This window comes from Pseudorasbora parva, chromosome 11 (genome assembly GCF_024679245.1).
Source record: "Pseudorasbora parva isolate DD20220531a chromosome 11, ASM2467924v1, whole genome shotgun sequence".
NCBI classification, from domain to species: domain Eukaryota; kingdom Metazoa; phylum Chordata; class Actinopteri; order Cypriniformes; family Gobionidae; genus Pseudorasbora; species Pseudorasbora parva.
In genome coordinates, this window is record NC_090182.1 from 40,173,436 (window position 1) to 40,200,534 (window position 27,099).

General features: G+C 39.9%; 2 protein-coding genes across 6 annotated transcripts in view; both read right to left on the bottom strand.

Annotated features, from left to right (window-relative positions):
* Positions 1 to 1,016: 1,016 nt before the first annotated feature.
* On the bottom strand, positions 1,017 to 18,809 carry kdm2ab (lysine (K)-specific demethylase 2Ab). Of its 3 annotated transcripts, none has more exons than XM_067457932.1 (23): positions 18,625 to 18,809; positions 17,768 to 17,803; positions 17,169 to 17,307; positions 16,228 to 16,306; positions 16,090 to 16,136; positions 15,810 to 15,988; positions 15,377 to 15,483; positions 14,873 to 14,966; positions 13,683 to 13,836; positions 13,473 to 13,588; positions 12,244 to 12,370; positions 11,713 to 11,978; positions 11,548 to 11,625; positions 11,195 to 11,461; positions 9,806 to 9,937; positions 9,647 to 9,727; positions 9,254 to 9,520; positions 7,607 to 7,639; positions 6,489 to 7,468; positions 5,027 to 5,190; positions 4,800 to 4,946; positions 1,997 to 2,209; positions 1,017 to 1,912 (listed from the first exon to the last, which is right to left on the bottom strand). In XM_067457932.1, exons 2-23 carry the CDS (start codon positions 17,798 to 17,800, stop codon positions 1,731 to 1,733), a joined length of 3,885 nt encoding a protein of 1,294 aa, XP_067314033.1. In that variant the 5' UTR covers positions 17,801 to 17,803; positions 18,625 to 18,809; the 3' UTR covers positions 1,017 to 1,730. The 3 variants fall into 3 exon arrangements, with proteins under 3 accessions (XP_067314033.1, XP_067314035.1, XP_067314034.1); XM_067457934.1 differs by having other exon boundaries at positions 6,489 to 7,438; positions 18,625 to 18,808; XM_067457933.1 differs by lacking the exon at positions 18,625 to 18,809 and adding an exon at positions 18,445 to 18,463.
* A 797-nt stretch (positions 18,810 to 19,606) lies between these two features.
* The window catches only part of stx3b (syntaxin 3b), a 61,357-nt gene continuing 53,864 nt past the window's right edge, over positions 19,607 to 27,099 (bottom strand). The window contains exons 9-10 of one of the 3 annotated variants that reach the window (XM_067457941.1): positions 24,548 to 24,627; positions 20,253 to 20,390 (exon numbers count right to left, since the gene is read on the bottom strand). In XM_067457941.1, the coding sequence (XP_067314042.1) occupies positions 24,550 to 24,627 (78 nt within the window). In that variant the 3' untranslated portion in view covers positions 20,253 to 20,390; positions 24,548 to 24,549. Of the gene's footprint in view, positions 20,391 to 24,547; positions 24,628 to 27,099 lie in introns of all 3 variants that reach the window. The other 2 variants (XM_067457936.1, XM_067457935.1) reach the window with 2 other exon arrangements.

The following is a 27,099-nucleotide window of genomic DNA, read 5'->3' on the forward strand; positions in this document are numbered from 1 at the left end:
ACTGATTTAATATTCGAGATCAAACAGCACCTTAAACTGAATTCATACTCATCTGAGATCAGACAGCACCATAAACTAAATTCACACTCGTCTGAGATCAGACAGCACCTTAAACTGATTTAATATTCATCTGAGATCAGACAGCACCTTAAACTGAATTCACACTCGTCTATGATCAGACAGCACCTTAAACTGATTTAATATTCATTTGAGATCAGACAGCACCTTAAACTGAATTCATACTCATCTGAGATCAGACAGCACCTTAAACTGATTTAATATTCATTTGAGATCAGACAGCACTTTAAACTGAATTCACACTCGTCTAAAATCATACACTACTTTAACCTGAATTCACACTCATGTAAGATCCGACAGCACTTTAAACTGATTTAATATTCGAGATCAAACGGCACTTTAAACTGAATTAAACTCGTCTGAGATCAAACAGCAACTTAAACTGAATTTATGATTTGCTCGAAGAACAAACAGCCCCTTAAACTGAATATAAAAACTTGTCTGAGATGAGCCAGTATCATGCACACAACTTATCTAAAATCAGAGGGCATCAAAAAACATATTTATGAGTGATGAAATAACTTCAGGCAAGAATGTGCACAAATGTGTTCTGAAATATATAGGACTGGACAGAATCAGAATGTCATGCTTCTGTTTTTTTATAAACTCCATGAGATAAGACTGCATCAGATTATGATGTACTGAATACATAAACCCTTCCAAGAAGAAAAAGAATGTATTGAACTGTTAACCTATCAGACTCTCAGACTGGTGGTGAGATGAATTTACAAAACCTGAGATCTGACAGGATCAAATGAATCTGAGAGCAACTTTATGAATACACACCAAACTAACAGTGAAGCTAGGTCTTAAAATACTGAATATATACATTAATTTCTGCAATGGCTATCAAGTAAAATACAAACCAATAACAATATTTATTTAATTGGATAACTAAGAACAAAAATTTAAAAATTTTCAACAAAACGTCAAATCAATTCAAGCTCACATTTTTCTCATTTTTTTATTTTCTTGAAAAAGAAAAAAAAGTGAAAAAGTTTCTCAAAATAATTATAATGCTACAGCTGTTTTTTCTGTCTTACTACAGGAGAGGAATACATTTACACAGGGGTGCTTATATATTTATATATCTCTATACTCTCAGGTATTAAGGAGGGAGAGGAATTAAGAACAAAAGGTATTCCTCCAGTAAAATGACATTTAAAGTAAGAGCATGAGTGAAAAAATGAAATTCAATGCTAACCTCCACACTACTAAGGATAAATGAATCTGTGTCTATGTGACAATGGATCAAGGAAGCAAATATTTTAAAGCAGACAGTAAATTGCTCTGAAATAGAACACAAACTGTAGAGGAATAGCACCTGTTGATCTCTTTAATAGAGCCCATGGCATAACAGGCCTGAGAACCGATCTGATTGCCAATTGCAGTGTGTTTGTGTGTACACAGAACAAAGGGAAATAGTTAACTACAAAAGGATACTCATCGCCCAGATTCATTTATACATAAGCCCCACCCTGGATGCTTTGAGCTCTTCCCTCCAAAGCTGCTATACATGAAAACCGGTCCTCTGTCAAACAGAGAACCCCCCCTACAGAACCCATAACACACACACATATATGGACTCTGCGTTCCTTCTCAGTCACACAAATATTCACAAAGTCTCTCTCTCTCCCTGAGAAGGGCAGCTTTTACGATATCCGCTGGATGAGCTTGTCATCTGATAGGCAGTAGAGGGCGTTGACAGAGAGCTCGGAAATAAAGCTTTCGCATGCCTGCCGCGAGACCCCTTTGCAGCCGCGGAGGTCCAGTACGGAGAGACAGGACAAACGGCGCAGGTACACCAGACATCGGTCTGTCAGGCGGCTGCAACCTGATAATGACGAAACAATTTATTTATTTTCACTCAATTTCACTTAGTTGGAAGCTATAAGCAAGTCGGTGTGCAGTTGCTTACCTGCTAAGTTGAGGTGTGTGAGTGTGTTGCGTGTGGAGGAGCCCACTGCGCTGAGAAGGTTGAGAGCACCATCTGTGATGGGACAATGCGAGAGCTCCAGGCGTGTGAGCAGAGGCATGTGTCTGATGATCAGCCTCAGCGTGGCTTCCGTCACCTCCAAACCACACAGCCACAAGCACTGCATGTTCTTCATCTGGGAACGGTTATCACTGCCTACAGACACACAAGATATGTATTGCACACCTCTACTTGAAATCGCTGTCTAAGGTAATATAGAAATTCTTGTTTTAAACATGAAAGCTGACATTGAGTATGTCACTCATGTTGCAAAAATAATGATTTGAGAGAGCATGCCATCACTGCAAGGTGTAGCCTATTTTAATGCAGTTTAAAAGATGACAATTCAAGATAAAAGGGGCCATTTTGACCCATTATGTGTATTATATTTATATCAAATTATATAATTAAGCAATAACACTTTGAAAAGTAATTCAAGGGACCGGATACCACAACTGAAATAAATGCATGGTTGCAACTTAATTCTAATTTAAAGGGTTAGTTCAGCCAAAAATTAAAATTTCTATCATTAATTACTCAACCTCATGTCACTGCCAACCCGCAAGATATTATTGATGAAATCCGATGGCTCTCTGACCTTCCACAGACAGCAATTTAATTAACACTTTCACATTGTAAAAGTGGGTGAGGAAAGTTGCAAACATTATTTTTTGACAATTATTTTGATTATTACATCAACTTAATATCTGTCTGTAATTTAAACTCACATTTCTGTGTTAACTGGCTTTAAAAAAAAAATAGAAATAAAAAAAAAGATTGTAGATTGTAGTAACTTCATGAAAAAAATTGTCTTGATAACTTTTGGAAATTAGGCAGTGGGTTTCTAGTTCCCAGCAAGCTTTGCATATTAGCTTTCATTATCAGTTATATGGGCCTTCATTCATAAAATATGCCATTATTTAAACTATACTGTCTTTATGTTGTTTGTACATTAATTTGGAGAGTAACTGTGAAATTATTTAAATATAAAATTAACTGGATTTTTTTTTTTTTACAATTAATTAATTAGTTACTTTGTTTTTTAAATCAATTGACAGCACTAGACTGCAAATGTCTCTGATTTATAAAACTGTTCAAAACTGTTTACAGTAACATTGAGAGTTAAATTTTACACACAGTTGTCAATATTTTCCAATTAAGTTTTTGCTTGGTCAACAAAAATTTCCAAATGAATCCACTGCAGATCTGTTTTGAGTCTTTGAGCACCGCAGAAGTGTTTCGTTACAGAGTGACTCTAGACTGTGTAAACCCAGCCCAATCTGCTGGCGATTTGATTTTATCCTGCTTCGGTTTCAAATTTGCAAAACTGGCTTATCCACCTGGCGCGCTATTGGCAGGTTTAATACAATGACGGATAGAGAAGCGATGAACCGTTGATCTGACTGGTTGAAGGACTATCCAATTGCATACAGTGTCATTTGAACCAGGCCTGTTGATCACACCTCTTGTGCAGTTAACATACAGAGCAGACTCCCCAGACCAATGTCTTAAATTGAGCTTGGTCTGATGATAGCATAAAAGAATGAATCTGCATTTGAACAAATCAGTTTAAAGAATGATTCAATGACTGAACAAATTAGCCTTTTGAATAAATCTTATGAATGAATGACAAATGATCCATTCATTAAGCCGCACTGGCAGTTTAAGTTTCATACTTAAAGGAATACTCTACCGCTTTTTCATATTAAACTATTTTATTCCCTTAAATTAGATGAGTTGATACATACCCCTCTCATCTGAGTGCGTGCACTTAATCGGTCTGAATGTTCATTCACTATGGTACTAAACAGAGATCAAGTTAGAAGCGAACAAACACCTCCACGTTTTCCTTATTTAAATACAGTTACAGTCTCAGACTTTTTACTGCGCCGAGTCGAAGTACTCTCAGAAGTGCTGTTCCGCCATAGATTATAGTGATCCTTTTAAACCCGCTTAGAAAAGCGCCACGTTTAATTTTATGTCATAATACTTGATTGTTCAGCTATTCGTGTAACTTTATTTAAATAGGGAAAACGTGGAGGTGTTTGGTCGTTTCTAACTTGATCTCTGTTTGGTACCATAGTGAATTTGGTACCATAGAGATTAAGTGCACGCACTCAGACGAGAGAGGTATGTATCAACTCGTCTTAGTTAAGGGAATATCATAGTTTAATATGAAAAAGTGGTTGAGTATTCCTTTAAAGTATTGTTCATTCTTTTAAAACAAATTCATAATTAAATATTACATTTAAGATGCAAGCCACCTCTGTGTTGCATTAAACTGTCTGTGTAAATGCATCCAAATCTGAAGAGGCAGCTTCTGCAGTGCAAAGAGGGGTTGATGATACAGATATCATTTGATAACAGTGTCTTATTCTAAATGAATTTATTCATGAAATTTAACAAATAACAATCTACTAAGAATAGAAAAAATGTAAATAAAACTTAAATTCCCTTGAAATCAGTTTAAGGGGACAAATATTGAATCATAGTGGAAAATGACATTGTAAACTGACCACTGCACAGAATGTGAAAAGCTTCAGAAGTCAGCTGTCCATGACAGGCCTAAACCAGCCAACATAATCGCACAAAAACACACTCAGCTAATTATCGTCATCTATACAATATCCCAGATAATATGGAGATATGTTTTGTCAATATTACACACCTGTATTACCTTTATTAGCCTAATTTCAAGTAATACAAGAAAACATAATGAATAAAAGAGTCAAAAATTACATATTACCTGGTGGGTTCAGCAGATCCCTGATTTGAGCGTCCTTGACGCCGTCTGCCCAGCGCAGGTCTAAAGAGCGCAGTAGAGGACAGCTTGGAGAGCTCAGTGCCGAGACTGACGCCCAATTACACCCTGATAGCACCAGATCTTTAAGGCCTGTGTGAGAGCGGGCTGTGAGACACATCTGACAGTACTGTGTATAAAAACAGACGCAATGGCAGTGTGAGAATACGCACCTGGCAGGCGGTTAATGAGCCAGCTGAGCTGCTTCTTAGAGATGTTGGCCCAAGAGAGGTCCAGTGTGACAGGTTGCCTCTTGATGATGCCAGTGAGGGCCTGCGGACTTATAGAGCGGCATCGGCTCAGACTGATCCGCGTCCATAATCGCTTGTCACAGCCCCTATTACAACACCACAGTATTAAAATAAACACAGACACACAACTTTGCTTTGCCTCCATAGGAAATACTTAAAGGCATCATGGGGGACCCACTCTGTGATATCTTGTTTGGGCTGAACTCTAATGTAACATGTACCTTAAGATAAGGTTAATCCCAGAATGCACTGCCACAAAAATCCACGCCCTATTGAAATACATTTTACACAGCACTATTTAAAGGGCTGCAAAGTTGATAAAAAAACTGCAGTTACCAAAATGACAACAGCTGTGATTTAATTAAAGGATATGCGCTGTGTTTATGAGAGGTGTTCTTATACGTGAGCAGCTAATGATCCGCTGTTTTCAACATATTTTACAATCATCCTAATGAGAAGCACTTATAAATCAGCTGTTTACAACAAGAGAAGCTTTAAAGGGTTACTTCAGCAATTAGCATATGGCTTTCTATCAGTAGAAACCCTGGAGTATAGTCGAATGATCGTGCTCTCCTGACTGAACTGCCTGATCGTGCTGACTAGACCTAACCCGCGCTGTGAACGACTGCCGCAAGCGCGGTCGCGATTACTTCAGCTCTAATCACGATGAATGTAATCTGACCCTTGCTGCGTTTTTGACACTCCCTCAGCAGCTAAATCACATTACATTGAACAGACACGTTCAGTTTTTAATTGTAGTGTCTGTTCTCTAACTGAACTGATTTTGTGAAGATGAAAGTGATCCAGTAATCCAGTAGTGGTGGTTTTGGGAGTGGCCTTGTAGGGCAGCGAAGCATTCTAGGAATCGTTGTCTTTCATCCCCATGAGACAAAAATACATTTTCTGTCTTTTCTTAGTCTAGAAAGCACCAAATTCAAAAATATTTTTCACATTTCTACTACATTAATGACCCAGTTTAAATACAGATTCATCTTCCTAGCACTGAAGTACCCCTTTAATTGCTTCGAGAGGTTTTCTGTCAAAAAACAGAAATATTACTATAGTAATTTTATAAATTTAGTAATAAAGCCATAAAAGTATAATAATATTAATAAAAAGTAATATATATATACATAATTTTTGGCCAGACTGAACAGCCCTACAAACAAACAGGGCAAACCTGGAGCCATTAACAAACAAACAAAAATCTTCAAGGGAAATTAAGAGAACGTCAAACTGTTTTTTGGAATTTGGAAACCAAAATCATTTTCATTTCAGTTGGTATGGCGTTTCAGAGGAAGTTGCCCATGTACACAATAAACAACAAGGTAGCTCGCTAGATTTTGTATCACAGCCACAGGAACAGGCCGATGTGTGCACTCACCATTTGTACCAACTCTTGCAAACAGCCATGCAAACGCACAGCTCTGCACGGGTCAAGTAGCGGAACACGGACACCCACACCTCTCTCTCCCAGCCTGGCTCATTCCCTCCTCCGTTCTGCTCCGGCGAGGGCCGTAAAGTGGAACTGGGACAGGAGTCAGAGGACTTTGCCCTTTCCGATCGAGTTTTTGTCCCAATTCTCTCTCGAGTTAGCCGGTGAGAGGAGCCTTTGAAGTTTGATCTCAGACTCCGCACCACCTGCGAGTGTTTGGACGCGCTCCTCGTCAGAGTGTGTGATGGTGACGAAAGAGGCGATTTGTTTAGGTGCAATCTGTCCGCAGCCGAATGAGGGCTGTCTTGTGACGAAAGAGGCGATTTGTTTAGGTGCAATCTGTCCGCAGCCGAATGAGGGCTGTCTGAGCGAGGGGCGCCGTTTCGTAATGGTGGACGGAGCAGGGTTTTGTGGTTTTGCGGAAGGTTTCTAGAAGACAAGTTGGCTTCCAATTTAGGAACAATTGTGCTAGGGTCGCGCCGACCTCTCGATGGCTGTAACGTCACCGTGACGCACGACCCCTGGCCTCTGACATCATCATTCAGCATCACAGAAGTGTCAGACGGAGTCGGCTCCCCTCCTTCACTGCTCTCCTCGCTCTCTCCGTTTCGATGAGTGTCGCCGTTCTCGTCTTCACCTGCTTTACTGCCTCGTCTCTGAGGACGGTTCTCTTTACCATTATACTGTCCATTCTCTTTCCTCTCCTCCTGCTCTTCTTCCACAGAATCATCTCTTTCTGTCTCCGTCTCCATTCTTTCTCTCAGACCTCCACCTCTGCCACCACCACGTAGTCGTACCCCTCTTCCGCGACAGGAGGATGTCCCTCGGCCACGGGAAATGCTCCGGCCAGGTCCTGCTCTGACCACACCCCCTCTCTCCAGACTCCGCTGACGCAGGAGCTTTGGAGAAAGAGAGACAGACGAACGGGGCTAAGAGACAGACAGAAGTAGAGAGAACGAAAGCACGACCGAGAGAGCATGACAGAAAGAGCGTGTAAGAATGGTACAAGCAGGATTACAGATGCGCTGCGATGAGGGAAGCAGATGTTATAGACTAAAAACACTCACCGACTGGAGGATTTTGTTCCTTTCCAATTTGATCTGCATCAGAAAGCAAGAAATCAGACATGCAGCATTACATTTAACTAGACTGACTCACACTGCAACTTACTTTGGCTAAAAACCACCCACAGACCAACCAGAGTCCTTTATGAGTAATACTTTAGAAATATTAAGCATCTCAACATTGATAAGAATTGTTTCTTGAGCAGTGAATTCTCATATTAGAATGATTTCTGAAGGATCATGTGACACTAAAGACTGGAGTAATGATGCTGAAAATTCAGCTTTGATACAAGAATAAATTACATTTATATATACAGGTCCTTCTAAAAAAATTAGCATATTGTGATAAAGTTCATTATTTTCCACAGTGTAATGATAAAAATTAAACTTTCATATATTTTAGACTCATTGCACACCGGACCGGACCCTGAGGAAGATTGTGGAGAAGGACCGATTCCAGACCTTGGGGGGCCTGCGGAAGCAGTGGACTGAGTCTGGAGTAGAAACATCCAGAGCCACCGTGCACAGGCGTGTGCAGGAAATGGGCTACAGGTGCCGCATTCCCCAGGTCAAGACACTTTTGGGCTACAGAGAAGCAGTACTGGACTGTTGCTCAGTGGTCCAAAGTACTTATTTCGGACGAAAGCAAATTTTGCATGTCATTTGGAAATCAAGGTGCCAGAGTCTGGAGGAAGACTGGGGAGAAGGAAATGCCAAAATGCCTGAAGTCCAGTGTCAAGTCCCCACAGTCAGTGATGGTCTGGGGTGCCATGTCAGCTGCTGGTGTTGGTCCACTGTGTTTTATCAAGGGCAGGGTCAATGCAGCTAGCTATCAGGAGATTTTGGAGCACTTCATGCTTCCATCTGCTGAAAAGCTTTTTGGAGATGAATATTTCGTTTTTCAGCACGACCTGGCACCTGCTCACAGTGCCAAAACCACTGGTAAATGGTTTACTGACCATGGTATTACTGTGCTCAATTGGCCTGCCAACTCTCCTGACCTGAACCCCATAGAGAATCTGTGGGATATTGTGAAGAGAAAGTTGAGAGACGCAAGACCCAACACTCTGGATGAGCTTAAGTCCGCTATCGATCCTGGGCCTCCATAACACCTCAGCAGTGCCACAGGCTGATCGCCTCCATGCCACGCCGCATTGAAGCAGTCAATTGCAAAAGGATTGCCGTCCAAGTATTGATTTTTTGTATTAAAAACACTTTTCTTTTATTGGTCGGATGAAATATGCTAATTTTTTGAGATTTTCATGAGCTGTATGCCAAAATCATCAGTATTAAAACAATAAAAGACCTGAAATATTTCAGTTGGTGTACAATGAATCTAAAATATGTGAAAGTTTAATTTTTATCATTACATTAAGGAAAATAATGAACTTTTATCACAATATGCTAATTTTTGAGAAGGACCTGTATATAAGATGAGAAAACAGTTATTATAAATTGCAATATCTCAGAATATTGCTGCCTCACTGTTTTTTTTTGATGACAAATGCAGTCTTGAAAAATATTAAAAAGATCTTACTGACCCAAACTTTTGAATGGTAGCGTATCTTTAACTTCCAACAACAATAAGGGTTGTCAAACATGTAATGAATGGAAAGCAATGTTATATCAGTAAAACACATATATACTTACTCTTTTCCTGAGTTGTAACTCCAGTGCTCCTGCTCTCTTCCTGTTCTGCTGGTGCTGCAGCAGGAGTCTCTGGGAAGGGGGCGGCTGCCGCCTGGAGCGGGTCAGAGGCAGGGAGGAGGGGGAGAGGGGTGGGCGACCTCTGCGCCCTATACGCAAGCCGCCCACCCCAATACCCTCTCTGTATGCTCGCTTAGCTGGAGGACCAGACAAGCGGCCGCCGTTGGACACACTGCTGTCCGTCTCCTCCTCACTACTACTACTGGAAGACTAATACCAATAAAACACACAATCATTATGAAATTAGTCTTTAGATCGAATTATCATCAAGGCCTGTTAAAACAAGATGACTTCTTGTGTTTTAAAAAGGACAGTTGCCAAAAGCAGAAAGAATACCTCGGTTTTCTTGCCTTGGACACATTTTGGACATTCCCAACAACTGGGAAGGTCTTTATTGATAACACCCTCACCGGGTACCTGCAATATACACGTGGCATTAACATAACTGTACAGCCAATTCCATAAAGAGTGAGATGCAGAATACACACATCTTACCTTTATACATTCTGGATGAGTGATCTGAGCACATTCGGAGCATTCCATGAGCGTCTGGACGGACTCGGAGTCTTCAGACTCTTGATAGCCTTCCTCACATATGGCACATACTGCAGTAAGAGGTAGCGCCGGCTAGAAACAGAAAAAGTGAATTTTAATTGACAATATGCACAATTATATACACATTATACCATTGGGGCTGGTAAGTATTTGAAAGTCTCTTATGCTCCAAGGCGGAGGCTGCATAGGATTTAAAAAAAGATATATTGTTTTTTTATATTATATATGTGTGTATGTGTGGGTTTTGATTTTAACATATTAGAATGCAATTTGTGCCTGTATAGGTAATAAGGATGAAGCTAAGATACAGAAACACAAAACCTAATACTGAACATGTCATTGCATTATTATAAGTATTATATTAATGCAATGACATGATCAGTATTAGGTTGTCTATAAAAATTGGTGTAGTTACTGTACTCATTTTGACATTTAAGCAATTTGTTTTAATATATTTGTATGAAATATTGTTAAATCATGGCAATGTAAGTCATTTTAAATCTACACTGTGTGATATTTTCCCCAATCTAGCGGTGAAAAGGTATATGACCATCTAGTGAATAATAGTTTCTGTTCCTCTCAATTCCGATTTCGTTTTAACTCCTACGGTGGCCGATTTAGTCCAAGATTAACAAGGCAATCCCCCTCTTCACATTCGACACGGTGCCATCGAGTGTTAAAACGCGAAAGGCGGAGCTTGAATTTATGAGTATGTCCCTCTTTGGCTAATGTACTTTCAAGATGGAGGGGCAACATGGCGACCAGCATTCGAACCCCTCACCCGTATGTATTTTCAATGGCAGATTATGAACTTACGAGAATACTTTATTACTTGAAAGAAGTAAATATATACTAAGTAGCACATATATTTTTGAAAGAACTAAGTGTTTTTAGCTAAGAATAAACAAAAAAAAAAGTTACACAGTGTAGATTTAAGATAAATAACACCAACATCTAATGCAATACTTAAATTGAACAAAAATATGGAGGTGCAAACAAATTATAATGAGGTGGGTATTTTGCAACAATGTGGAGACAGTTTTGTACATAGCAGTAGACCAGTTGGTGAAGAAGTGACCGGTACAAAAAAAAGCAAAAAACACACACACACAGGAAAATGAAGGTACGCTTCTAGAGAGAACCTTTAATTATTTTTCACGGCCCCAGTCTAAGGGTTTAGACCTTTTTTTCTTTTTTTTTTTAAGATGAGGCCATGCAAAAACTAAAGTTGTCGGTGGTTTCAGAATTTGTAGTGGGTGTATGAGATGGCCTGAATGAGAATGAATGAAATTTTGTCCCATTCTGGCTCTGGTGAACACAGATACTCACTGCAAGGCACTGTCGGAGAACACAGCTCTTCTTGAGTCTGCCAGGTCCTCCAAACTTCCTCATGTCCCTACAGTAGTTGCAGTCGCCACACTCAGTGCGCAGACAGGCATCGCAGCGTTTGCAGCGTACGCGTCTGCGTCTCAGAGCAGAGATGGAGGAAGACGGCTTCACGGGCCGAGGAACTGGCGGCAACACGGGGGCTGAACCAGGAGCACGTGGGCGGTAGAGCAGAGACACAGGAGGCGGTGGTGGCTGATACCACGAGGGCTGCAGATAGAAGCGGACACATTTTTACTTCAACTTACTGATCTGTGATGTAAGGACAATGGTCATAGAACAGGTGTATAACCTACCCTTTTGGGCCATTTAACAATTGGTTTTCCAGTGTAAGACAATTTGGGGTTATCATTGGCATGTTCCTCTAGCAGCTTCTGTTGGCGTAGGAAGAAAAAAATAATCAATGTGCTTGCACTTTTTTATCAAAAAAGAATTACCATGGTGTTTGTTTATGTTTGTACCCGTATGTCACTGAGCAGTGCTGGAGCATTTCTGATGCCGGCTGGAACACATTTCTTGTGTGCTGGCAAATCCTCCAACTTCTGTATTAATTCCCAAAGCCCATCAAGCTCAAGGGGTGTCAGGTGAACTTTCACCCCTGGACGAGCGGGAGGAGTGAGTGCCTCCTCATCCTCAGGCTCCTCCTTCACCTCCACATCCTCCTTCTCTTCACTTCCTGCATCACCATCACATTCTCCTTGTTTGATCACATCTTCCTTCGTCAGCCCTGTGAAGCACAAAACAGATGTGCCCATTTAATTACGGTTGCTTTGATGTCGGGGTGTAACGTACACATATTCGTCTAATGCAGCTTTGTTTCAACCACTGCCCATGAGGATGTTCTGCATGCAGATATCAATATATTTTGATATTGCAAACAATCTTCCGAACTGAGGCATGTACCAATCTGCTGATTTTGTGTACCATTACACCAATTATTGAGGTGTTTTTGTAAACATTAACAGTCGTATATAAAAAGGATGTGTACTGACCAATGCCCAGCGAGTGCTTCTGAAACTCAGGTGTGAGGTGAGACGTGTTGGTCAGACAGTACAAGTAACGCTCCAACACATACCAGCACATCTCAAAGTAGAAAGGGTAGCGGAACTTGGCAGGGACCTGCACAGATAAACCATAGAGACAGTTGTAAACAGTTTGCAAATGGGTATCAGTAGAACATAGGGGTGTGACGAGATCTCGTGCCAGATTAAAATGTGAAGTGTGGTCTCGCGCAGTATCGTCATGATGGCATGTGAGGATAACGTTAGGCTAGAATACGTCACCGCTACGTTTACAGTACACCTCCACTGTCGTTTTGCTTATTATAGAAATTAATTCCATCCAGCTCATCCAACACAAGCATGAATCAGAGTTAACTGATCACGTGACGAAAAGACTGACACGAACATGGCGGAGGATTTGTTCGTTGCGCAACTGATTGTCTGACAAATGTCTTATCTTGTAGAATGCCGTTCAGCACCTCCACTCCCAGACATTTGAAAAGTGACAGTAAAACAGCAAAATTGAAAGCGACAGTAAACTTGACGATGCATTCAAAAGCTATTTCAATACCCCGCATTTTGAAAGCCGCTCCCTGATGCATGCAAATATCGCCCAATATAAATGCTACCTTAGGCTGGGTTGTGTAGTTGTAACCATCTTTTAGCTCTGTATAATGCTTGAAGAAGAAAATGGTCTCTATTCGCACTTTGAACATTGAGACATAGTACTTTGATTCTGGTTGCACTTATTGTTTGCACTTAAAATAAAGAAAAAAACTGTTACTCCTTTTTATTTGTACCGTTTTTATTTCTATGATCAATTCAAAAGTTGATCAAAGGATCCTGAGGTCAAAAGTTGTAGAAGCTCAAATGATGTGCAGTTTTAAGGTCTGAAGAAACAATCATACAGGAGATAAGCCAGTCAGTTGAGTTTGTGGCAAAACCTTTTACACTGCTTGCTGTCTTTAATGATAATTCATACTCAGAAAGTAGAACCGAAATGACATTCATTACGAGATGAGTTAAAACACTTCAAATGCACCTGCAGACTATTTTTCTAGTCATGTATTTCATCATTGAGATTTCTTAAAAACTGTAAAAACAATCTAATCTTGTGTCTCGTCTCATGAACTCAATCCAATTCTCATCTCGTGAGGTAACTGTCTTTTCACACCCCTAGTGGAATAAATAATCAAGTGTGTGATTGTGTATGCACTCACCCGTGTGCGATCCTCAATATTGTAAATGTTGAGCTGCATGGGAATGTTAAAGCTGTGCAGAAAATTACCCCCAAACACTAGAGTATCCATTGGAGTGTATACTGCATGGATCCACCCTACAAACAAAGACACAGTGGTTTGCCCCCAGAACACCCAGCAGGCTTTCTAGCTAAAGCAAATGAAGCATCATGAGATTCCATGCGTGTGTACCTGAGGGGATCATGAATGTGTAGCCTTGCTTCAGTTCAATCCGTTGGCATGCGGTGGCTTTATCGCCGAGAAAGATGTCACCTTGCTTCCCTGACAACACCCAGTTCTCATAGAGCTCCAGGTTCTGAGGTGTGGGTGGGATTAGCCAGAACACCTGAGATCATTCAGCACAACAAGTTCAGTAGGGACAGGTAATTATGAAATACCAGATATAGATTGACACATAGGTTTATAAATCCTGCAATTAAAGGAAACAAAAGGATTTGACAAGGAGAGGCTGATACAAAACAATCATACAGTACTCGACAGCAATTACAGCTGAGAACGATTCTCACATTTAATGATTAAGAAAGCAAAATCACACAACCATTCAAAAGTGTGGGGTCAGTAAAGATTAAAAAAATATATATATATTCAGCATTAAATACATTAAATGCTGTTCTTTTGTGTAAATATTATCCAAAGAACCCTAAAAAATACATCATGGTTTCCAAAAAACAATGATGATTATAACAATGTGCAGCAAATTAGAATGAGATTAGAATGAGAATGATTTATGAAGGATCATGTGACACTGAAGATTAGAGAGAAAAATCAGTGATACTTCTGCCTACGTACAGAGTGATGTTTTCTACATGATTACGCAATAATGCAATTTTTTTGACTGAAGAAAGAAAGACATGAACATCTTAGATGAGATGGGGGTGAGTAAAATATCAGGAAATTTTCATTTTGAAGTGAACTAACCTTTTAAGAACATAAGAAAAAGATACTAGCCCCAAACTTTTGAACTATAGTGTACTTTTGGAATAGCTGCTACCATCCCATCATTACTATTACTGCAGTAGCGATGTATGCCACATTGCCAAAGCATGCAGTATACAACAAAGAAAATGCTTGCAATACCATATCCCACAATATAATGTGTTTGACCTAATCTTTAATATACCAATTGACCACTGGACTCTAAATATTTACAGTCAACTTATTTAATCAAGGGGGGTCACATGTGCATGAGGTCATAATGTAATGCAACACTGTTTTAAATATTTAGTACTGCATTAAGGATTCTGTTACACACACTACTTTTGTTTAAGTTACTCAGTTCAGAATTAAATACTAGCTCACTCCTCACTGAATACTAAGTCAGCACATCCAATATAATGTTGTGCTTTTAAGACAGGACTCACCTTCCCTCCCCTGAGGATGTGATACCAGACTGATGTACCACCAAAGTCTATGTGGAAATCTGTGAAGCATCCCTCGACACTCATCAAACAATACCTGAAACACACACACACACACACACACACACACGGTGTGAATAATCTTCAGAAATCAAGTTCATGTTGCCCTAGAGTTAAAATAAAACTGTTTATATGGGAATTATACCATGGTCTGTCTGAATATTCTATTCTGATTGACTGATAATAAAATTGAAATGTGCACGCACGTACACAGATTGAAGATTGTGCACGGACAGAAACATTAAAGAGAACAGATACTTGAACGCTGCCCCACAACTTTTACAAGAACTTCACTACTATATCACTAAATTATATATTTTTCGGCAATGAGGGTGTAACGTCAATTGTTTTGAAGTAATTAAACTCACAGCTTCATTGTTAGAAGAGAGAGATTCTGCACAGATGCAGGTAATAACTTACATTAGAGAACAAAATGAAACGACTTACTTCTGTACTTTAGGGTACTGCATGTCTATAATGGCATTGGTGGAGTCTCTCTGTCTTTCTTTAAGATGACGTGGCCACATGTTGTCCACCCAGTCAATCATATCAACCTAATGAAAACACAAGCCATCACATAAAGACCAGGCATTTTTGTTTGGGTAGTGTTAACTGTAGATCTCAACAAAAAATGTATTTTGCTGATGAACCAACCATCAATAAAATATAGTAAAATATAGCATCCATGCTTCATCTGTTCTTATCCACCCCATATTCATAATTATGCCCTCAATAACCCTCCAAAATAAAAATAAAAACATTATTAGCTGATATCACAGTCTCTTTTTTTCGATATCCACCACTCCCAAACGCTGTTATTGGCTCAGATTAATCAGCAAAAATTATAAATTGGTTGAGCACTATTTGAGCGCGAACATACCGAAGCTGGTCTCTTGACTAGATTCTCTAGTTTTGTGTGACTGAACTCAAGGCTGATGACATTATACAGCTTTTCCCGCTCAGAGGGCGGCGTCTCGTAGTATCTCCTCCACTGTCCCATTGACATCTCAATGCCTTTTTGAGTGGTCACATCCATCACGTCAACCATCCTGCGGCTGCCTATCGAAGGAAAAGGGAAAAGTTGGAGTGTGAATAATAGCAGCTGTCACTTATAATAAAAATGTTCAAAGTGTAAGAGGAACAAAACCTTTTTTTCTTACCCACAAACAATTTCACATCACTTACACTGAAGTCCGGGTTTGGCATCCTACAAAAAAAAAAACAGATAATATAATCCGTTTCAAACGATAAAGAGGAGCAAACAGCTGTACGAACTGGCATGATGATAAGAGCCATACTTTATGCCAAGACCATCTGCTTTCTTGAAGATAATGGGGTCCCGGAGTCCCTCCCGTTGGATGTACTCCAAGGTGAAGTCTGCAGAGAACACCTTACACAGTTAAAGGGATAGTTCATCCAAACATGAAAATTAGCCCATGATTAACTCACTCAAGTCTTCCTAGATGTAGACAACTTTCTTCTTTCAGATTAATAAAATCAGTTATATTAAAACATGTCCTGGCTAATCCAAGCTTTATAATGGCAGCCCAAAATTCGAAGCCCAAAAAAGTGCATCCATCCATTATAAAAGCACTCCAAATGGCTCTGTGGGGTTAATAAAGGCCTTCTGAAATGAAGACATGCATTTTTGAAAGACAAATATCCATATTTAACACGTTATAAAGTAAAATATCTAGTTTCCAGGAGACCGCCTTTCATATTCAAGAAAGTGTAGCGATCTCCTGCAGTTCAAAACGCTTACTCTACGTCCAATATCATCATCACCCCAGTTACGCATTTTTAACGTGTTAAATATGGATATTTTTCTTACACAAACCCATCGATTTGCTTCAGAAGGCCTTTATTAACCCCACAGAGTCATGTGGATTGCTTTTATAATGGATGGATACACTTTTTGGGCTTCAAATTAGCCAGGACATGTTTTAAAATAACTAGTAAATCAGAAAGAAGAAAGTCATATACATCTAGGAAGACTTGAGAGTGAGCAAACCATGGATTCATTTGCATTTTTGGGTGAACTATCCCTTTAACTAGGATCTCCAAATATGCTGTATATCAATTTTTTACAATTTAAAGTGTTTCAAAGCAGCTTTGCAGAAAATGCAGCATCAGCCAAAATCAAAGTGGCAGTGGCAAAGAAAAATCTCACACTATGGCATATAACAAGTATAAGAGGAACCAAAACTCAGTGCTGGGAATAAACAGATTTAACACACACCTTTCCCATCCATTATTTTGACCAGATCCGAGTTGTATCTGTCACTTCGGAGTTTCTCGTCAAGGTCAAAGGACCTCTTCCCTTCAATCTCATCATCTGAAATTCCATCATCCTGGTAACGCCGCCGTGTGCCGGTCCGCTGAAAAGAGTCAGATTAATATGGAAATGCAAAGACCATTTCTGCTAAAATCATCTTGATTCACATGTGCATAGCTGGGCAGCCAGACGTTGATAAAATATTATCTTTTACTACAACATACTGATGAGAACATATGTTTTTCTATCTTTCAGGTATGAACATGGGTCCATCCCCATTTAAAGCAAATATTTTTTTAAAAAGTTAACATTTATTATTTTACTGCACAGGCTGTGTGATAGAAGTGTACATATGAGACTGAGGTTTTGACAGTCCCTTCCCTAGGGCGTGTTCACTGTAATATCAACAAACCCATATGAACAAACCCCTCGGGTGTGACGTCAGGCCTAGAGCGCCAGCTGTCGGCAGGATAACGCATTACAGCTCGATTAAAACCGCTCACAAATATTCCCCCTGACAGCGCTTTGCTTTGCACAATAGCTTTTATAAATGAGAAACTTACCAGGCGTTTGCTATAACGTGAACTTTCTTCCATGCTCTGAAAAAAAGAAGGGATAAATTAGAAGAGAGTTTCTTGCAGACGCTCAAAATGAATGACTCCAGGTGCAGTCAGTATAACTACATTAATGAGTCGATGCAGCTGAATGACGGAAAGACCACTCAACAATAAACACGACTTAATTTTAACTCGCCTATTGAAAAACAGTTACATAAAAAAACTATTCTCCGCAGATTATGTAAGTTAGTCGTCAAGAAAAAAAATTGATATTAATGTTGTTGAGCTGCCTATCTAAAAGCATTATGGGCATAAGGAGAGAGACGAGTGCTGTTTAGGTAGGCAGCTCGCTTAAGCTTCTGTATAATCAGCAGTGCGATGTGAAGAGACAGCAGAGCCCGTTTAAACGCTCCGTTGTCTTCCCAATAACTTCCCATTCCTGAAACAATAAACCACATCGAAACCGCATATCTTAAATGCCAAGCAATCGAACATATTTCATCCGCTACTGATAAAGTAAACAAACAGTGACAGATATCTGACATTTATTACAGTTGAAGCTCCTCTGCTCTGAAGCTGCTAGCCCGAGCGAACGCTGGCACTACTTTTGACCGAGAACCAGTAACGTTAATGCTAATACAATTCGTCTTTTAAAATGGGCGTATTTTCATCACAAGGCTTACTTGTGTCGGCTCTGTTGCTGAAAAGCATAAGGTGAGTTTAAAGTAGCAGAGTCAATCCCCTGATAGTGGAGGCTAACCGGCTAATCTACTAGCATTTCCATTGACAACCCGCGCTAGCCCGTTAGCCTGCTAGAAACAAAACAAAAAAGACCTTTAAACAATACCAAGCCTTCAACTTACGCTTTCTGCCGATAGTGACGGGTCGCTTTGTGGGAACAGGTTTAAAAATTCCCGTTGGACTGCAAATTCATTCTGTGCAAAGGTGTCGTTTTTGACTTGATATTCTTATTTTTGTACGATAAAGTTAAATCAATCCGCTTTCATCCGCCATTTTCAGATTGTCATGATACACACACACCACCACTATCTACTCCTAGGGCACGCCCCCAAAGCCAACAGCCAATGAGATAGCGGAAATGCAAATTAGAGGAAAATTGATTGGGTGAGAGCGACGCCAAACACAAGTGAGATTTTATTATCGACGCCTTCCGTTCGTTCATTATATTAGGGAAGCCAATAAATGTTGGAATTGTTGCTTATAACTGACAGTTTATTGGCTGCGGGGTGGAAATCGGGTCATTATAGCAGCCTATTAATGGCAAGAATATTTTTGTTGAAATATCAACGGACGCATATAATCTCCGAAAACTCATTGGTTGATTTTTGTTGTTGTAACCACCAGAGGATTAAAGCAAAGGCATTATAATAGTTATTGTCTTATAAAACAGCCAAGTCAAAATCCACCTGCCATCATTCAAAACCTCCAAGGGTGTCTGTACCCTGATCCACGTCAAACAAATGCAATTTTGCAAAATTTAAATGAGATTTATCCTACCAATGGATTTTTTTTTAAGCTTGAGAATTAATTTGAGAGAGAGAGAGAGAGAGAGAGAGAGAGAGAGAGAGAGAGAGAGAGAGAGAGAGAGAGAGAGAGAGAGAGAGAGAGAGAGAGAGAGAGAGAGAGACTTACCGTACTTACCGAGTACTTACCGTGAAGTTGGTGTTTGGAAATAATTCAATTAATTTCTTGTTATGTCTTGGAACGTGTTTTATTTATAAGTGCAGATGGGTTAAATCTAAACTCAACACTAGCCAGTTGATGAATGGGGTTAATATTTTCAGGAAATCTTTTTCAGAACGCCTTCAAAATGATTTCTCTTTCATTTATAAATTCATTTTAAAAAGCCCCTTTGGATTAATTACATTTGAATGCCTAATTAATTGTTTGCTTTATAGTGATCCTTCATTTTAGGTACTGGCTATGCGAGTTATATTCAGAGATTATGTAGGCCTTGTTTGAATGTTCGTAAAGTTTCAGCATTAAAAAATTTGATTTTGAAATGCTAATGTCGAACTGTTAAATAGGCCTATATATATGCCTATGATGTAAAAAAAATATATATATACATTTAAATATTAAAGCCTACTATTCGGAATGATTCCGATTGCACGTGAAGACAACAACGCAATTTGTCTAAGGCTAAATCTCATAGGCCTGTAGACATTATAGCAAATTCCGACAAAAACGATTTCTCAAGGTCTTGTTTTAATAGATAATTACATAACACATGACATGTATGACAACAAGAAGGCATTCAAAAGACGCACACACACACACAAAAACACAAAAACATACAAACAAACAAATATTATTTTTCATTCCTATTAGACTGACACCTGACTATGAGAAAAACTAACCAGAAAAAAAACACCCACAAAGAAATAGAAAAAAAACTGTAATAATTGTCCTTGTTTGAGAAGCACAGAAGTGTTGTGTTGTTGTGCGGCAGGGGGCGCTGGTCTCCAGTCGCTCGTGTGAGGAGGGGTTTGTCTGGTTGAAGCGCAATACACAGCGAATGCATCTCCTTTTGGAACCATGGATCAAACTGAGAAGAGCAGGAGATATAAGGGGAGCTGGCTGAGCATAGTCTCGGGGTCACTTCAGCCTGAAAGATTGTAAGAGTGACAATTTGAGGTGAGCACAGATGGAGTACGTTTACCATTTTAATAGCAATATTTATACACTGTAAAAAATGATACGATCAATAAGTTATGACAACATGTTTCTACATAGCTTCAACTCATCGAAATAAGTTAAGAACATTTCTACTTTTTATACGTTGTAGAAGATTAAATTTTTTTCTTCTAAAAGTCACTTTAATATAATTTAAGTTGAAATGACTTCACAAATTTAAAGCAGCAACTTTTTCGAGACAAGTGTAGCTGCAGCTTGGAGAAAAATGGCGTGCAGAATGGTTTCCTATATTACAATAGCTTGTAAAAAGACATTTATTTGGTTTGCGGTTATATCTCGCAGCTTTAGTAATTACTTAATTTTGGTTTAACAGACATGTTACTATGAAATGTAACAATGACTGACTGAATGAATGAATGAATGAATGAATGAATGAATGAATGAATGAATGAAAATAAAAGAGATTTGTGTGGGGTTTGTGGTGAACCCAAACCCTTGACAAATTAAACAAAAAAAATAATAGTGGATGTCTATTTGCTAAATTGGTTAATGTTACTCAATAGAGGTTACTAAACAATGATCTTTTTTTTTCTCTTTTTTATCAACTATATATATATATATATTTGTCTCTAGATGGAGGCAGATGATTTGCTGTGGTGACCCCTGAAGGGAACAGCCGAAAGAAAAAGAAGATATATTTGTCTCTATCAGGCAAAACATTGTTTTTAGGGACACATTTTACAAGGTTTCATTTAACATTAATGTATTAATATAACTATGAGCGATACATTTGATACAGTATTTATTAATCTTGGTTAGTAAAAAAAAAGTGTATTGGTAGATGTATTGGTAAATGTTGAAATTAACTTTAACAAAGAATAATCATTTTTGATCATTCATTTTGATGGTTGATAAAGTGAGATCTAAGATTGCGGTGACGACGTCGGTAAGCTGCGCCATGCAGAGGTACTTTTGAAAAAAAAAAGTTTTTAAATTGAAGGTTCTTAATATCATTAGGGTTGTTTTTATGCTAAAATTATGTATTTTGATCTTATAGGATTGTTTTTTGATGTATTGCTTCTATTTAACCTATAGGCCAATAGCGATTAAGAGAACAGGAACAGGCAGCTTTTGCGACCAATGAGAAACCGTTCCGCACGCCCGTTTCTCCAAGCTGCAGTTACGAAGACTTGACTTTTTCAGCATATCACTGTAGACAATTATTCTAGATTTAAAATTAAAAAGTAAGTTACCTGGTTGCCTTAAAATTGAGTTCATTGAAATAAAAACATTAAGTTAACAATGAAAGAGATTGATTTAAAAAATAGAAACTCAAAATATTAAGTTATTTGAACCACATTCAATATTTAGGTTGATTTGACAAAAGATCAAGGGCCCTATCATACACCCGACACAATTCGACAGCAGGCACGACGCAGGTGTTTTTTTGCTATAGTGTCAGCTTGACGCAGTTATCATTTTCTTGTCAGCAGCATTTGTTTAAATAACAAATAGACTAGTTTATATGCTTAAGCTTAGTTTGTGCCAATCCTGGGTTTAGGTTCCATTAAAGTGGTCTGGTGTTTAGCAGTGTTCATCTCCATAGTAACTTACACTCCTCCTCTGGGGCAGGATATGTTCGGGATAAAGATCTCAAACTGAATTTGAACCAATCAGCTGCGAGCAAAGTGACAATTTAAAAATCTTACCGTTCTAATGCTTCTGACCTTTCAAGAGGTTAATATATATGAATATATATGTGAAATTATTTTCATCAACTAGGCTAATTTCACAACTTTCACTTGCACCAGTAGCAAGATATTTTCTTTATTTATGCTCTTTCATGGAAAAGCATTTTCTTTGAGAATGCAAAATAGTTTTGAATCACGTAGGCTCTCCTGCGAGAAATAAGTCACACTTTCTCTGTGTTGAAAGGCATGTGATTGGCTGCTCACTGCTGATGTCACACTTTCTCTGTGTTGAAAGGCATGTGATTGGCTTCTCACTGCTGATGTCACACTTTCTCTGTGTTGAAAGGCATGTGATTGGCTGCTCACTGCTGATGTCACACTTTCTCTGTGTTGAAAGGCATGTGATTGGCTTCTCACTGCTGATGTCACACTTTCTCTGTGTTGAAAGGCATGTGATTGGCTTCTCACTGCTGATGTCACACTTTCTCTGTGTTGAAAGGCATGTGATTGGCTGCTCACTGCTGATGTCACACTTTCTCTGTGTTGAAAGGCATGTGATTGGCTTCTCACTGCTGATGTCACACTTTCTCTGTGTTGAAAGGCATGTGATTGGCTGCTCACTGCTGATGTCACACTTTCTCTGTGTTGAAAGGCATGTGATTGGCTTCTCACTGCTGATGTCACACTTTCTCTGTGTTGAAAGGCATGTGATTGGCTTCTCACTGCTGAGGTCACACTTTCTCTGTGTTGAAAGGCATGTGATTGGCTTCTCACTGCTGAGGTCACACTTTCTCTGTGTTGAAAGGCATGTGATTGGCTTCTCACTGCTGAGGTCACACTTTCTCTGTGTTGAAAGGCATGTGATTGGCTTCTTACTGCTCATGTCACACTTTCTCTGTGTTGAAAGGCATGTGATTGGCTTCTTACTGCTCATGTCACACTTTCTCTGTGTTGAAAGGCACGTGATTGGCTTCTCACTGCTGAGGTCACACTTTCTCTGTGTTGAAAGGCATGTGATTGGCTGCTCACTGCTGATGTCACACTTTCTCTGTGTTGAAAGGCATGTGATTGGCTTCTCACTGCTCATGTCACACTTTCTCTGTGTTGAAAGGCATGTGATTGGCTTCTCACTGCTCATGTCACACTTTCTCTGTGTTGAAAGGCACGTGATTGGCTTCTCACTGCTCATGTCACACTTTCTCTGTGTTGAAAGGCATGTGATTGGCTGCTCACTGCTGATGTCACACTTTCTCTGTGTTGAAAGGCATGTGATTGGCTTCTCACTGCTGAGGTCACACTTTCTCTGTGTTGAAAGGCAAGTGATTGGCTTCTCACTGCTGATGTCACACTTTCACATGCACAAGCTCCACAAACTCAGGATCAAAGGCTCAGTTGAGAGAGAAAGCTGATGATCAGCATCATGAGACCAACTAAGCCTGAATTGATTGGTTTGGTTTTGTCAACTCGAAACTAATCCTATAACCCTGAGTTTGTTAAACTACCATCATGGTCAAGCCCCAGGTGTGTTCATTGTTGGCGTGTTGTTATTTTGAGGTGAAAATGACACAATTGACCAACAAAAACCTGGTCTAAAGTCAATAGCGCTGTATTTTTTTGGTGTTATTTAAAGTATGTGTGTTAGTAATTATGCACCTTTAGGCGATGCACAACATGCGTACACTCTGCTTATTACACACACAGGGATGCGCAGCAGCACACAAACATTTTTAAATATTAAAAATAAAAGATTCCTCTCAGGAGAAACGTTCAATCTTTCCGCTCACAAATTCCACCATGTAAATAGAGAATCGGCCATAGTGCGAGCGCAACCTTTTAAAGGGAATGGGAAATGAGACTCTGATTGGTTTATTGCACGTTATGCCAAAAACACAACCATAACTTTTTAAGAGACTAGGTACAACCCTTTTGGACCATACGCCTGGCGAGCCAAGCATTTTTCCGTTGTTATAGCAAAATTGGATTTGGACACGCCCTAAGTGCGCCTGTGCCATACGCCTCAGACCATGCTTACAGATCGGGCCCAAAAAGTTGATAATAAATCATGAAAATAAGTTTAACAGTATAGGGTTAACGGTGCGGTAAGCATTTTCACCAAAACAAACACGCCCCCTACCTATATAGCCCCGCCCCCAAATTCACAAACATGTTATGCAACACAGGCACCTCCCTCTAATGAGGATGCCCTCTTTTAAAATTGACCTTCATTATACAGTATATCTGACTGTTATAAATACTGTACATGTCAGGGGTGTTGTTGTACTCATTTGTTTACCCAAGATAATAATCATTAATAAAAACCATTCTATGGAATTTTAGTGTAAACATTATTCAAAAACTCAATAAACACACATTTGTGTAATTAAGATGATGAGTCCCTTACATATGTGAATACTGTATATTTTATGTCAATGCTTACCATTAAGAAAAGAAGCTGTAAAGGTAAGAAAACACAACAATCCCCAGAATCACACAGCAAAGCATGATCATCATTTTCTTCTACAGGGAGAAAGATGGATATCAATGAGACAGCGAAACCAAATAAGAGAACAGGAGAAAGTTAGAAATAGCACATGGGAAAGATAAATAAGTACATGGCACTAAATTAATTAAAAAGCTGCTTATGAAAAATCATGCATGAATCTTTTAAATTGACAAAAGGGAGAAAGAGGAATAAAACAAAGGAAAAGCTAGGGTTTAGGGCTTGTGTGTGTGTGTGTGTGTTTGTGTGTGTGTGTGTGTGTGTGTGTGTGTGTGTGTGTGTTTAAGAAAAAGAGATCACTCACTTACCATCAGCTGTAGTGCACATTGTCAAGAGTTTAGATTATATACACATCCTGTGTGTCACTGATTCATAATACAAACCACAGGAGAAGTTGTGCTTCCTAATAACATGATTCTGCTTTCTTGCGTAAAGAATATAGATCCCAAACCTGTGAAAGTTCCCTCACTGTGACTCTGTTCAGCCTAATCAGGTGATGTTAACCAGGCTTTTAACTTCCTCTGTGTTTAAGGCCAAACTTTGAATGCTTATATTGTCAACACTTAGGCCTTGCCATAAAATGACATTGTAATGATATAATTGTAAAAAAGGCTATGTTTTGCTGTCACTAAACTCTCTCTCTTAAATCTCCCCCTCTGTATTCTGAGGCATACACGCATACACCACACCTTGCCTGAGCCAATCAGCAGCCGGACACATGACCAGGTGATCTCCCCCACCCTCACAGAGACGGCAGTCCAGTGCAGCGGTACACACGAGACGCCTCGCTTGAGTTATGCTGAAGTTTAATAACTTGATATCGCCTTTTTGGTCAAAGTTTTGTGCGTGAATACAAAAAAACCCACAGATTAACACATTAACACGGCCCAACCAGCCAGTCTGTTGAGTGGTGAAAATAAATGGGTTATTCCCGGAAATACCTGAATCTTCGTGTGGTCTCTAATCGGACCGTCTTTGGTGGGTCAGTTCCCTGAGCCGGCAGCTTGGCGTATAGAGTGACGAGCCACTTAAATCTAGAAACATTTTTTCATGGTCCTTCGAGCCGGAGTGTGGACTTACAGATGTTGAGCCAACTGTGAGAGTCAGAAGGAAAAGCGTCCTTCCCACACGTTATGATCAGTATGATCTCACCGGCTTCACCATCCATAAGCCTGTTTCACAACCCATGTCATCACTCACTCATTCAACCAGACTGGCTGATGGCGATGAAGAAGATGAAGGTACCACAGGTTTTACACCGCTGCTACCAGGATACGAGGCCGACAGCCCTCTACAGTGGTCCGATGAGGAGTGCGAGTCTACATCAGACATTGTACGGAGAGAGAATAAGGATCTCCGCCAAGCCCTGCATATGATTCAGCAGGAAAGGGACACAGTGCAGAGTGCAAATAACCAATATGCAAATGAGCTTTCTCAGCTTAAGCAACAAATGAAGCGGCTACAAATTCAAATGGACCATCAACGTCCTGGAAGTCCGCCCCTTTCACCTGTCACCTCTCCAAGGCAGTTTAGCTCCAGTCCTATACCTGCACCACACGCCCAACAACAGGAACGTTCTGATGATACAAGCTTCAGACCTGTACCAGCTCCTCGTTTCAAACTTCAAGGAGAGCACCCGACTGAAGGCAAGCTTCGAAGTCTTCCACACCCCCCACCTCCAGCATTTGCCTCCATTATCAAACCGAGCTCTTCCTACCATTATATGCCACAAGGGGGTCAGAGATCAAAGGTGCATTACTCCCACAGAAATGATTCCTCAAATTCTCCTTACAGAGACTCTCAAGACCCTGCCAGGCATCCACAAACGCCACGCCGGTCGCTTACTCCACCACCTTCCCCTGAACAGGAACTGATTTATTGAGGTCCAACTCCCACGATTCCTGATTTCATACATCCCAACCCAAGAGAGTTCTCACGATTGAAAATTGCTCTGGATAATATCCTCCCAGCTCATGCAACGGAACGGTTCAAATTTCAGGTACTGATGGACCATCTGAAATTAGAGGAGGCTCTACTAGTTGCTGACTCGTACTGCCATTCGCAACACCCTTACACCAGGACAATGGCTGCTTTAGATCAGCAGTACGGCCAGCCGCATCAACTAGCTCTACAACGGATTGCAGAGTTAATGGACGGCCCAAACATTGCTAGTGGAGACCAGAAGGCCTTTAGACTTTTTGCTCTCAAAGTCCGTTCCCTGGTTGGCATGTTGGAGCAATTAGGTAGGAAGGGCACTTTTGAACTGCAGTGTGGGTCTCACGTGTCTCGGCTGCTTGGGAAGCTTCCACATGATCTGAGATCAGGGTTTCGGAGGTTTGCACATCCGCATCGTGTACCCATACCTACACTTCTGGATTTTGCAGAATGGTTAGAGTTCGAAATTCAAGTTCAAGAGGACACGACCAGGTATGCAAGCAATCAACGTCGAGGGCCTTTGACACGTACAAGAGAGATTATCAGAGACTCTA